General features: G+C 39.7%; 1 protein-coding gene across 2 annotated transcripts in view; it reads right to left on the bottom strand.

Annotated features, from left to right (window-relative positions):
• Nucleotides 1-13,906, bottom strand: part of LOC118771009 (contactin-associated protein-like 2) — a 231,779-nt gene that overhangs the window by 136,678 nt on the left and 81,195 nt on the right. For both annotated transcript variants that reach the window (XM_036518836.1, XM_036518838.1), the window contains exon 2: nucleotides 5,421-5,531. In XM_036518836.1, coding sequence (XP_036374729.1) covers nucleotides 5,421-5,531 — 111 coding nt within the window. The remainder of the gene's footprint in view (nucleotides 1-5,420; nucleotides 5,532-13,906) is intronic.

Raw genomic sequence — 13,906 nt, 5'->3', positions numbered from 1 at the left:
GCAGCTTGGCAAAGCTGCAGCTGGTTAGCAATTAAAAGGATTATTTTTACACTCAAATGCATTTTGGTGACAGCTCGGAGCATTGCAAATCTTACTGTGAAAGGAATTAAGAGGCAGCCCGAGTCAGCTTACGTGGTAAAAAAAATCAGTGACTGGAAGCCTTTTTTCCTGTTTGGTAGATTAACATTAAGTTTATGAATATGGTAAATATGTCTGTAAGACTAAACATGAGAGAAAGTTTCCAAAGACAGTGAGGAAACATATAAATGACTAAACACCTCTCTAGACATACTTTTATTGAGTGTGCTTTCAGAATGTAAAGTAAATTTACTTATTACTTCAAAAAATATTTCTGGTAAATACTGTATCTCAGTTTCTTCCTGTACCAAGCAGAGTTCTTCATTCTGTATTCTACTTGGTATGTTAATAGGAGAAAGAAAATTATGCAAAAGACACTGGTAAACTTGACTAGTACTAATGGTGAAGGAACTCACACAAGCCTGTGCCTGAGCCTGCAAAGACTCATAGGAAAACAAACAGAAGTTAGCTTTTAGGCTTTGTTAGGTAGGTAAGTAGTCATGCATTGATATATTGCCTTTAGGTAAATCATTACAGTTGCTGTGGTCCTTGATCTTTTTTTTCCACCTACAAATTCTAAATAAGTAATATTTTTTCTTCTTTTATCTCTGCAACTTCTGATAAGGTTTCAGTTATAAAAGAGATTCAAACCAGTGACAGCTTGCTCTGCATGTCAATTTTGTATTTAGAAAGAGAAAAATGTATGGTTTTACATGGTTTTCACAAAAGACAGATGCACACATCTGTCAGTGAACGTCATCTGGTGGGCGCAATCCCATCAGCCACGTTGGTCTCCTGTTACATCATCCACAGGTGTCTGTGGAGACCACCGACCCCCAAAGAAACGGGGCCAGAGGAGGGGTGGGGGGGAATCCTCATGGTTGGACAAGACAGCCTAATATGTAATGATAGTAGGCTGTCAGAGACCACACAGGACTAAACCACTCATCTGCCACAAACAAGCAGCGAGAACCGGACAGTCTGACTCGCTAACGTCAATGATAATCAGCCTCAGAAAACAGTTTAACTGTAACTGTACTCCTGCTCCACTGTGGGTGGGCACTGGCAGAGACTTGTAACCAGAAATTTCCAGATTACAGTCCTGAGGCACGGAACAGCTGTCATTGCCCAAATTACTTCCACAGATATCTGGTCGTTTAAATTATTAATATGTAAGATATGATATGTATTCCTCTGGAGAGGAATAATGTGCATGTCAAACTTGGGTGGCTTACAGGATTGAAGCATGTCCCAGTTTCTGTGGCATGAAACAGCTTGATATTGCAGTACACCATTTGGGCAGGATTGCAGGCTGGTACTGGACAATGTACCAAAACCCATCTTTTTTCCAATGCAAGTACCCAACAGAGAATCACTGAAGAACATTTATTAAGCGTTTGGTTTGACTCAGCTGGGGCAGGAGTCCAAACCATCTGGGGTCCCAGCAACAAAGGGCACTCATGGGGGCGAGGTGGAGGTTTGAGTGTAAGCGCAGTCCGATGGCTGCATGTGTGCTGCAGTCAGAGAGCTGCACGCCTGCTGCAGTCTGAAAGCTGTGAATCTGCGGTGTGCACCTCTGCACCGAGCCTTTGATGCGCGCTGCATGGCTTACAGCTGTCGACTGACAAGTCAGCTGACAGAACTGTTCTGCCCGGGGATAATAAGCCATTAGCATGCGCTGGGGATCATAACGCGATCGAAAGAGCGTGGCCCTGAACCTGCGGAGGGTCGAACCACGTCCTCCTTAAATTAGAGCTGGTGACCTCACTCCCGGGTAACGTAAGAGTGATAAATATCACATTGAATGCTTGCCACTGTATAGTGCAGCAGTAATGAAGTGTTAAGGAGTTACGTGCCTCTGGTGGGGGGATGGGGGCTCTGAGGGAGATGCTGTCTGTTTCTGTAATGTAAACTTCAGGCAGGCAATTTGCAAGGCAGAAAAACCTAGAGTCTTGGATACACAATGCCTCTTACAGCCCAGAGCCAATGGATGTGCTTCCAGTGATTGGCTCTCCCACACTGAATGGTGACTCAGGCTGCACTAACCGGGGTGGCTGCATGGTGCTTATTTTCCTAGTTGAGTAGATGCCTACAGAGCTGAGGCTAGAGCTGTAAGTATTCTACTGTATATTTCCAGTCCTAGTCACTCAGGTTATTGTGAAGCAACTAGACAGCATTGCTACTGTGCTTTGAAGTCAGCGATGATCAAATTTGCCAGTGATGAATTTCCCATCCACCGGTGAAGTAAAATGTACACTATTCAATTGCATTGCTGGTGTTTTAACCATTATTTCACTATTATTAAGGACCACCCTCAACCCCCCAAGTCACCCCAGTGCTGTCTGGACTCAGTGAACTTTTGTTAGACACAAGAGGCCTGTGACAGAGCTGGCTACAAACAGGCCGAACTCTTCAACATCCCATTGAAGGCTTTTAATGTGTTGTTTGGTTCCTAGGGCAACTGCAGCAGGGGGACAGATTGGTGCATCAGTTCGTGTGCGGGTTCCTATTGATGTGGCTGAGAACATCATAGTGCCATTAGCAATGGCAGCTGTTACCATTACGCAGCAAAAAGCGCACACTGAAAAGTAAGGCTGAACTTCAAAAACACCCCGGGGTGTTCTGGGAAATTGCCAGCCATTAACCTCAACCTATCCATCTACCCATGGGTTAATTGGCCTGTGAAGTAGGTAGGTGTACAAAACGTGATTCTCCATGCCCATGCTAGGGTATGTTAGTTCAAAGGCTGCAGTCCAGGTCAGTTTGCCTCTATGCGGCAGGGTTCAGGATCTGATTAGCAACCCAAGCTTCCTTGTCATCCCCCAACTCACAGGATATTCTGTCACGGAAAGGAACTAAAAGGAATGACTAAAAACGACTAAAAGACTAAAAACAGCTCTGACACAATGATACATGTGTCCCATTGAACAGAAATCAAAGCAAATGACCATGACAGCACCACATGATTGGGACACAAGGGTGATTTTTAGTTCACCGGCAATAAATACACAGAGAAAGTGATATTGAAACTGTCAGATCCTCCAAAACTGGCACCACAATTTAATAAGACTGGTTGCCACAGTGCTGTAATGAAGGAACACAGACCACTGGAAGGAAATCTGCGTTTCAGTCTTGGCTTCAAATGAAACTTCAAAAGAAACATGACTGATAAGACTATGATTTTCCTGCAGTGAAAGTGTGACAGGCTTGCAGCATCATTCACATTCAAAGTACCAATCTGCCTCGGTCGCGTGAAGATTCTATCTTCTGTACGGACATTTCCCTTCCTGTTTTTGTTTTTGTTGTATGAATCTGTATCAGAGGTTGAGATCTGTATGTTCAAGTTTTTCCAACCCTTGCAATATATAAAGTTTTTGTCAACAGTTTTCAACTTGGGCAGCTGTGGGCATAAGCATGTTTGTGTGCGTGAGTGCATAGCTGCAGAGTCATTGGACAACGAGGTAATTGTTTGCTTGATTGGCCGCACCTCCTAAAAGGTGATAATGTGTTTATGTGTGAGAGGAGGATCATAGACGCAAACAGAGCAAGGGCATAACCAGAGCGGGCTGTCTTTAACGCCTTGTTTTAATCATTTTGCTCTCCTTGTTTCACCTACTTTATCCTTTTATGTATGGCCATTTTAACACAACAAATCCTAGTTATGAAAAAAAGGAAGCCTTTTTGTGACAACTTATTGTGTGGGAAGTATTTGGAGGGGCTGTATTATTAACCAATAAATATTGCTGGTTAGTAAGAACTAAATTAATATCATTTATGGAAGTAACTTAAAGATCTGATTAATCTATCAAATAGTTGAACTAGTACTGAAGAGTTAATCAATGATTTTTTATCAGCTACCAACAGCTCCTATATATATATAGATATATACGTGTGTGTGTGTGTGTGTGTGTGTGTGTGTGTGTGTTTTCATTATTTTCATCATTCTGAGTGACACAGTATACTATTCTCACACATATGAGAAAAAGACATTGGACCATTCTTATCTGAGTTTATCAAGGCTTCTTTTATTTTTCTTTCTTGTTTAAAGCATATGCCTGCACAAAAACATGAAAGAAAAGACATGTTCTGCTTCTTACACAGTTTCCTTACAAAAAGACTACAAAAAGACTACCTCCATGTGCATCATCATTGTATACACAGGTGCACTCATTAGAAAGTCTAATAGAAAACAAGCACCAAGCATAAAGACTTAGGAATCATCTCAGCTGAGTCACTACAGTTAATGACTAGGATGCATAAAGGAAACATGACCTCGGTCACAGTTAATAAGTACTAATAAGTACTGTTTTAACTATCTGTAATAAATACAAACAGCCAAAATGTTTGAGGTTTAGTAGCTGAGATCTTTTATGACTGTGCTCAATGAATAAGTAACGATGATAAGCAGAGATTGAAATAAATTCAATTTCAGTTAATTCAATTAAAAAAGGTTAAGAAGACTGTCACTGAAAGTGCTTTGTTGGACACGGTGAGCATATGCCTTTAGAACACCCTGATAAGATTAATTCTTAAACGTTTGGTACATGCAGCTAAACACTTCCCTTGAATTTGAACTCGTCATAAGACCACTCTTAACACCACTACCTTTTAATGCAATACCATAATAATGCCAATCCATTACCAATCAACAATCCTGAAATCTGAACCAGGTGCAGACTGGAAGATAAAAAAAAAAAAACTTTGATACCAGATATATTTTTATTTCAAGAAATCAATTTAAAGTGTGATCAAGCAGTATCTTTCCTACATTAAGTCACAGGTTATTACATACATGTCATGAAAAGTTAATTGGATTTACTATTCTTATACCATAAATTAAAAGAGTAATCTCACCTTAATGAATGTCACAAGGCAGTATTAAAATTTATATTTTAGTATCACATAATACATTGAAGTGGTGTCAGGTGCAAATTGCAATTTCTAATGAGGAGGACACAGAGATCTCATCACTTATTCAAAAATACAATAAATGTGTGGTAACATTACATTATGCGAGTAAGGATTTTCTGACATTCAGTCTAACATTGACTGAGTTTGTCAATGTTAATGCACATGATTTCTTGCATAATTAATTCCACTCTAAGCTATTAAAAGTATAATAAGCAATAACACACAAAAATGACTGTGGGTCCAGCAATATGCAAATGTCTCACAGCCAAGCACCTGTGAAACTGAGGTGTATGAAAATCATTTCAAGCCACTGGTGCGGTAATGAAGAAGACCATATTTGAGTGGGTGACATCTTGCCTTATCTCCTGCCAGTCAAGTGACAAAATGGAATACGTTGCCTGATTGGAGTGACCTGCTGTGAGCGCTCTCACCTCCTCTCCTGTTCAGCTTGGCGTACCCGGGGTTGTATCCGCTGGAGAACACAGAGGAGCCGGTGAAGGCGTTGTGGGGAAGGGGGGTGGCCAGTGCCTCATCGCATTTTTCTGAATGAGAAAGAAGAATACAAACAATCTGAGCTGAACACGGGTTACACATTGCATTAGATGACACAAGAGCTACACTGTATGTTCGATGATATTTTTATGATTCATCCTGAAGTTAGGAAAAGTGCATTTCCTGTGGTCCTAGTATGTACAAGCTTTGGGTATAAAAAAACAAATATGTTAACAAACAAATTAAGAAAATATTCACCCTCCAACCTGTTGAGTTTAGACGCACAGGAAAATCCACATAATGAAGAAGAGAGTGTGAAAGTATTTATTTAGGGGATCCTAAAAGGTCCAAACATCTGCATTCTGAGTGTTCAGCACACTTGCAAAATAGTTCAACGTGACACAGATATCAGACGATGGAAACTTCTGCCATACAGTTTACATGAACGTCACTATGGAGTGATGCAGGTGAAGGATACTGAAGACATCAGGGAGTCTGAGATTGTCCAGAATCCCCTGCTTAGTTTATCTTGCCAGATGGGTGTTAAAAGAAATGTAAGTGACCTAAAAGGTGGGTGGGGATGAACAGTTATAATGTCATTTTTTGCTACTTGGTCAGAATTTGCTACTGCAGCAAAATTTGACATGGAAAGGACTTGATCTCGCTATCCAGTCAGAATATAATTTTCCTTGCCAACCTTACCTACAGCTTTTAAATTTTTATGCCTATGGGCATGAACAAGTTTAGTGGTATCGTGTATGGGATACTGGATGGCAATAAAACCTATTCACTTTCAGACTGTCAGGATCCCAGGTTTTTAGTTTTTAAAGTGATCTTTGGAAATGTCAGATATGCTATTTTGCCAGTGATAATATTGTATTGTCAGCATTAAAAAATCTTAGATTTTTTTGTAAAATGTAGCTTTTCTAGCTACATTGCACATATACACAGAGCTGCCGTCACTAACTTCTGCGATACAGGATTACCCACTTGAACAAGATACAGGTCTAGGGCATCACTAATGGGGTGTATTTAATTATTGAGAAAAGGTTTCCTACACCAATGAACATTTGAGGAAAAACACAACAAGAATACACTGCTTATCTGAAGATCATTATGGTCTGGGTTGCTTTGTTTGGGCAGCAGTTTGTATGGGTATCTAGAATTACCTGTTTTACAGGCACCAAAAGAAATCACATGTAGCTGGCTGCCAATGACAGCTCCACGTAGTTATAAATTCTTTTTTCTTCTTTTTTTTCCCACATCATTTAAATAGAAAAATTGACTTCGACTCCCCCTTATGAAATTGACACAATCGGTTTGCATTTGTGATTGAAAGCTGCATTAAAGCTGCTTAAACTGGGGCTCATAATGGTTAAATAGGGATAAATAGTGGTATTCAGTCATAGTATTGTACATTATTATGGGTCCTCTTCCACTCTAACCTTTGCTGATATAAGAAATCACTCGACACCTTGGTAATAAGGTAATGAGGTGGTAATGGACGCAGTAATGAGGTGGTCATACGGGAGAGCTGTGTCCGTAATCTTGCCTCCAGTCCCCTGATGCCTACAATTTCCATTATTTCAGTTTGCCAGCTTCCTGAAAGCTGAAGTTTCACCACTGCTGTTTCTCTTCCACTGTTTTCCATTGTCTTTTGCCTAATTTTTCCTGTGGTCAGGAGAAATTCTCCAGTTTCCCCCAGGTTGCTAATTGGTTATCTCTTGTTTTTCTGTTCCCTCTTTACTTTTCCCACTGCTTTGGGTCAATGTGACTGCAAAAATAATGCACTATTACATATATATGATTGATTGATTGATGAGTGTGCAATATTCATCATCACTCATTGTCATTCATTCATTATCATGTGTGCTTCACACATCTCTCCCACAGGAAGAGAGACTGAGATCCATGCTTGTATTGTCTGAGGCATGCCATCCTGCAAAAACTCACTTGATAAATCAATACATTTTCAGAGCAGATTATTAGAGATATTATTTAATTATTATTATACATACTGTGTTAAATTTCACCGACAATATTGTCCTAACTGCAAATGAGATCAGGCAAGGACAAGCACTCCTATACAGAACAGAACTAGCGACTGGTGATATAGGACTCTCCTTGAACACCAAGAAGACCAAGTCTATGTCCTTCAATCAGAAGGATGCAAAAAGGATCGTCATACTAGCAGGGAAAGATCTCTAGGAGATGCATCACTTCAAATACCTGGGTGGCCATGTAGAAAACACTGACAGGGACATACTCATCAGGATGGCCCAAGCTTGGCAAGCATTAGAGAAATTGAGCAAAGTCTGGAAGTCTAAAATGAGAAGGGACCTCAAGATCCACCTCTGTAAGGCCACGGTTGAGAGTCTCTATGGCAATGAGTCATGCATTATTATGGCTGCAGCAGCCAACAGATGGCTGCTATACCAGGCTGCTAAGAATAGTGATTATATGCATCACATTCACATCTCAAATGAAGACCTCTGTGGTGAGCTACCACATCAGATGGAGAAGGATGAGGTTCACAGGACACTGCTTTTGCAGCAAAGATGAAGTAACGAGAGACCTCTTGTTCTGGCTCCCTATCCATGGATGCAGAGGACAAGGGAGACCAGCATACAACTACATAGATCAACTAAGGCAGGACACAGGGCTTGACAGCATCAAGGAGATCCAAAGTGTTATGGGCAACCGTGCCGCCTGGAGGACCATTGATTGAGACCAGAGGATGGCTTGATCAGAAGCAAAGTAAGTACTGTGCTATATAAAGGTTGAATGTAAGCCATTAAGTCTAAATGTAACAACTTCATCTGAAAGAATGTATTGATCTATTTCTACATGATGTAAGAAACATGTTAATTGCCTAAATGCACCTCAAGGCTGTGGGATATAGGAAAAGGCAAGTAAGAATAAACCACCTTCAAAGAAGAAATAACAGACTTCTCCCTACAGAAGTCCATTTAATCAGCTTCCATTGCCACTGTGCTTACCCCGCATATCCCCAGTTATTAATTAACAAAATTACAGGAAGGAGCAGAATCCCCACAACAATTTAAATTATAACTGCTAATCACAGATTAGCCCCAGCCCCTCATTACAGAAAAGCGCAGAACTCAATACCTTTGTCTCTTAATCTTGCTAAGGCCCAGATAGAAGCTACCCACAGAACACTTCAACATTTTCACCTCAGACAGTTTCTCAGAATTGATTCTTAGGTATGTCCCATTCAACATAACAAGATTGACGAATTATGCAGTTATTAAAGTGAAATTTGAATTGAATTAAAAACTTAAATTCATTTTTCAAAGCTTACAGAGTAAAGTACGTTGTGCTTAGATTAAACAGAGGCCTTAGCTGCTTCAGCTAAAACAAGCTATTTTTGGCATAGATCACATTGTAATCAACATTCAAGAACAAATTTTTGATTGATATCTAGTATTCTGAACCAATATTTTAGATTATTAGTGTGGTGTTTCACATGTTCCTTTAAAACTTCACTGTAACATTACCTTAATGTAGATACTAATCTAGTACACTGATTTAGATTCCCTTATAAATCCATTTGAAAATTTAACTTAAGTCTAGGGAAAAGTTCATTAAATAATGAGATTTCATCTCTCATCGGTGAGAAAAGTAACCCAAAGACATTGTCACTAATCAGTAAAAGGGAATGGTTTATGTATAATTTTAGAAGAAAGGCATAATAATGCAAATATTTTTCTCAAATGAAGGATTAAGCAATTGGCTACTTTATTTAAAAATAGTAAAATAAATAAATAAGATCTAGCAACTTTACATCTGGAGAACAAAACTTCAAATTTGGCAATGCTGACATAATTAATGGATTTCTTTAAAAAGAGACTAGCCAGATGGGAGAACTCGCGTGTGCAATAAAACACAGCAAATTACCACTAACCACTGATCCTGAACATTTGCTTGACATAGTTACATAAGCTGTCAAAGGCACTTTTCACTCCATTAAAAAAGAAATAAATTTGTAAATTGTGACAAAAGTTACACTGCCGTAAATACTGCCTAATGACAAGGCCTGCTTTGCACTGATAAGATATAATCTGAATGCATCCACTAAGGCAAGGGATATGCTAATAGCTTCAGTGGGCGGGCTAATGAGGAGTTTATACAATAGACGCTGTATACAGCAGTTGGCAGATATCATGTTCGAGTTGCCAGAGCAGAAGATTATCGAGCTCTTCACTCCAGTGGCGCGCTGTACGATTCTGGAGTTTAGTGTCCTCTGAACACGCTGTTTCTCTGTTCTCTGAAGTGGCTGCATGCCTTTGTCTAATCAATGCTAACTGAATGCCCAAGCCAACCTCTGGCTGGTTGGAGAAGCTGCCCATTGATCGGAAGTCTACCCTGCGGCTTTGCCTTTAGCATTACTGCGCTAGTGCTACAGAACTTGGAGAGCCAGCGAAGAACCACTCCGCTTTATCCGTGTCGAAATGGATGTTTTTAATCCCTTCAATGCTTTGTTTAGCGTTATTTATTCAACTCAGCTGTACATCAGCTCATATGTTGTGCAGCTAACTTTGATGCTGTAAGCTCATTTTATGTGGGCCCTGAGACAAGAAACTCACAAATAAGACTCTCAGAAATGAAACAACTTTAAGAAATACCTTCCTTGTTTTTATCCTTTTAGATCAATGCAGTGCACTGTATTTACAGCAAAACAATGCTGAATATGTATAAAGCATTCCCAAAGCTCGTGCCACAGCACCATGAATACACAACTGCACAAATCAAAAGTATTGCTGCTCAGTGCGGCTGACCCAGTGCAGAACACGAGCATCCATAGCGCTGCTAGGATATTTCCTTCATAACATCTGAAGACACACTTACAAATTCTGTCTGGCTGCTTGACTGACAGCCCAAACAAAACTGACTGCTGTTTTTTTTTTTTAAGATATCTTTTTTTAGATGTTTTTCCCTAGCAAAACTCCAAAATGAAAATAAGAGAATAGATCACAGAAATAAATAGCTCTAGCTGAACAATACCTGAATGGTAGGATATCTTTAATCTACACAAAACGGCAGAGAGAAGTACTGTTTAATGGGAACTTCACTTTATAGTTTGCGGAGGTACACTGAGAAGGGCCGTCATATATATTCCTGTGTGATGTCTATAATTATTGACTGCTGTCAGGGACATGAAGAAAGGGGTCAAGGGTCAAGCAGTTTCTGATTTACCATGATTTCCTACATGGAAGGAGAACATTAACATATATATAACACGAGGCTGTCTGAATCTAAAAGCCTAACCAGCACTTGAGAAATCAGGAACAGAAATGCTGCTTATGTAAAGATGCTAGGGACATTTTAAGGGATCTCACAGATCTGAAGCCAGCTTTAATCTTGAAATAATGTTAATAATGTTTTGTAATGTAGCATAGTTTTTTCTCCGGCAATGTTGTGTGTTACATTTATACTCATGCTTAATAATGACAGGACAGGACAGAGGTTAGTATGAAGGTAAATATGTTGCAAAATCTGAGAGCTTGTATATTTGATTTTGAGAAATTGTAGCATAAGATGTGAGAACTTGTAGAGCAGAAATGTGAACTTGTATGTTTAAATTTTCACTTGTAGAAAAAAATGTGAACTTGTATGATGAAATTCACAAATGTGTAGATTGATATTTACATAAATACAATGACAGCTGAAAACTTGTAATCCAATATTTACTCATATTTATTTTTTACTTGAGTCCATTTTCCAGTACAACCACGACTCGCATTTTGCAACATATTTACCCTCATAGTTAGGGCTAAGATTTGGGTCATGTCGTATCTCTCAGGAAGCCGTCTTCACAAATTAACATGAAGAATTTATTTCAGAAATTAACTGCCACTAATCAAAGGTATTACATTATAAAGGGCCAAACAGTGCATTGTACCCCTAAGATAATTTTGCCATCAGATGGCAGATACAGAGCTACATTATAAAATCTAAATTGGATAAAAAATCAAGAAGTACTTTACAGCTCAAAATAAAGGAGTAACAATATGGAAAAAATTTGGCAACATGTTACAACATCTCATACCTAAACTTCCCCCAGACTGTCTGGGTTGTTTAACAGAAACAAAGATTAATAGCAGCTTTTGAGAGACATCAGGAGCTGCCAGTCTATGTACAGTAAGTGAATTGAAGCAAACAACCCTGACACAGGTTGGGCACCTTGTGTGACAGCACTTTTATGGCTATGCAGTCCCACCCAGAGTCGTGCATTGCGCTGTAGTCCTTCACTAAAGCGGTTCTTTTCAAAGCGGGCCCTATTCAGCAAAGTGTCTAGGAGCATAATGGAAGGCAAGGCCGCAGTTTGTCGGCGGCAGGCCCTTCAACGCCTTCAGCGTTTTGACACCATTCGCCAGAGACACTGGTTCTGCACAATGCAACCGGATGGCTTTTTAAAAAAAACTTTCTCTGACACAAAACGAGACCTTTGATCCGGCAAGCTTTTCTCTCTCTCGCTCTCATTTGGTGAGGACGATTCTTACACGCAGTCAAAAGGAAGTTTATAGCACTTCACTGGCTATTCTTCAAAGTCATGCATTCATGGCCGAAAGACAGACTTTGTGAGTTGGGTGGCAGGGAAGGTCACACAGTGGTCATCCGTCTGAGTACTAAGTCTTGCCAAGTGTCAGGGGCCAAAAAATTCCATATTAGTTTGCAATGCAGTTGCTGCTTATTCAATTACAGTACTGTGCACTATTTTAACAAGAACTTTATTTATTTATTTATTTTGCAACTTCAGGTTCGGCAAAGCTATTTGCCATTCGACCAGGGACTGAAGCCAGACAGATTATTAAATCTACCAGGCAGACAGGTTACCATTACAAATCTGTGGTCAGATGCTGAGAATGAATGAAAGGTTCTTGTGAGACTGAAAGGTTCTTGTGAGCTACGCTCTCAACTTTCAACCAAAAATGTCTTTTCTTTCTGAACACACTGAGTTCAGCAGCCTTTGGAAGGGTGGCCTTGATAAGTACGGGTGGGTGCATATATTCAGTTTCACTGATGAAATAATATCACCCATAAACATGTGCCTAACAAGCTAATATTCCATCAGTCCTCTGACTCTGGTGTTCTGTGAGAGCTGTAAGATGACAGCTCCGCTCAATGCCTGTTAATGTGGACTGCCCACTCCTTAGTCATCTTGTTAATTAGGCAGTTAACTTAAAGGCCATATCAGGCCTTGTATTTCATATCTCATTTCTTCTTGCATTAATTGTTTAACATTATTTATTTAAGATGATATACATTGTAATGTATTGAGAAATGATTGTTCAGACCAAGAATATATGGCAGATACATTTAAAATATATTAATGCAATGCAGAAATATATTGCAACATACCAAAAAAAATCTCTAAAATATATTATCTATTATATATTTTTGTATTGGCTATACGTGTAGTAAAAGGGTATGGGTAGTAAAGTATGTGTAAAAAAAAAAAATCAATAAAAAAAAACTCACTTATTTGTTTCGGTCAGGGAGCTCAGGCAGGGACTCAGGCGCAGACAGGAGGGCACGATGAACAAGATGAGTTTTAATGAATCCAAATCGATATCCGAAAATGAGGTCAGAACAGGCAGAGTCAAAAAACCAGGGAAATCACGGCGAACAACAATCAGAAAACAGATCGAGAAAATCGTGGTCGAGAGGAACAAGCAGGGTTGCAAAACAGAACATAGAACGGCTGGTAGCGAAACAGGAGGACTGAGGCGAACTAGCAAAGAGCACACAACAAACGGAATATATAGGGCGAGTCAGATGAGGGGATGAGATGCAGGTGTGCAGGCTGGCAGGTGATCAGGCACAGGTGGGTGGGGACAGGGCGGAGAACAGGGCAGGGCTGGAACACAGGGGAAAACAGTAAACATGAGCACATGGACAGTGAAAACAAAGCCGGCCAAGAAGCCGCCGTACTGACAGTTTCATTCTTCATATCTTCCAGGCATAGTTTTGCATAGCGAGTTGTGGCAGTTGTGTTTCAAAGCCAGCTTTAATTTATACTGAGAATTGTAAGAAAAATAAAACAAGAGGACAAGGTCCTTCACTCTGGCTCAATAAGACTTTCTGGTTACTATGCAACCGGTCTCAAACCATACCGTACCATATTGCTTGAATACTGACTTTGCTACCATCCAGTTTTGTGCCTTCTGCCTTTTCCTTTTCTTGATGCATGATTATTTGTAAAATCAGTGTGTCAAAGAATGTATTACTGTGTAATTGAAAGTAATCGAGATAAGCAGGTCTCCATGACAAATCTCTATATGAATAATGCTGCCTGTTAGTATGCACTGCATTGCAATTGCATTTTATTACACTATATTATTTATTATCTCAGCAGACACCTATATTCATGGAGATTCAGATGACTCAGTTTTTTCCCGTG

Source organism: Megalops cyprinoides, chromosome 24, assembly GCF_013368585.1.
Source record: "Megalops cyprinoides isolate fMegCyp1 chromosome 24, fMegCyp1.pri, whole genome shotgun sequence".
NCBI lineage: Eukaryota > Metazoa > Chordata > Actinopteri > Elopiformes > Megalopidae > Megalops > Megalops cyprinoides.
The sequence above is the reverse complement of the archived record's forward strand: the minus strand, read 5'-3'. Positions and strand labels throughout refer to the sequence as shown.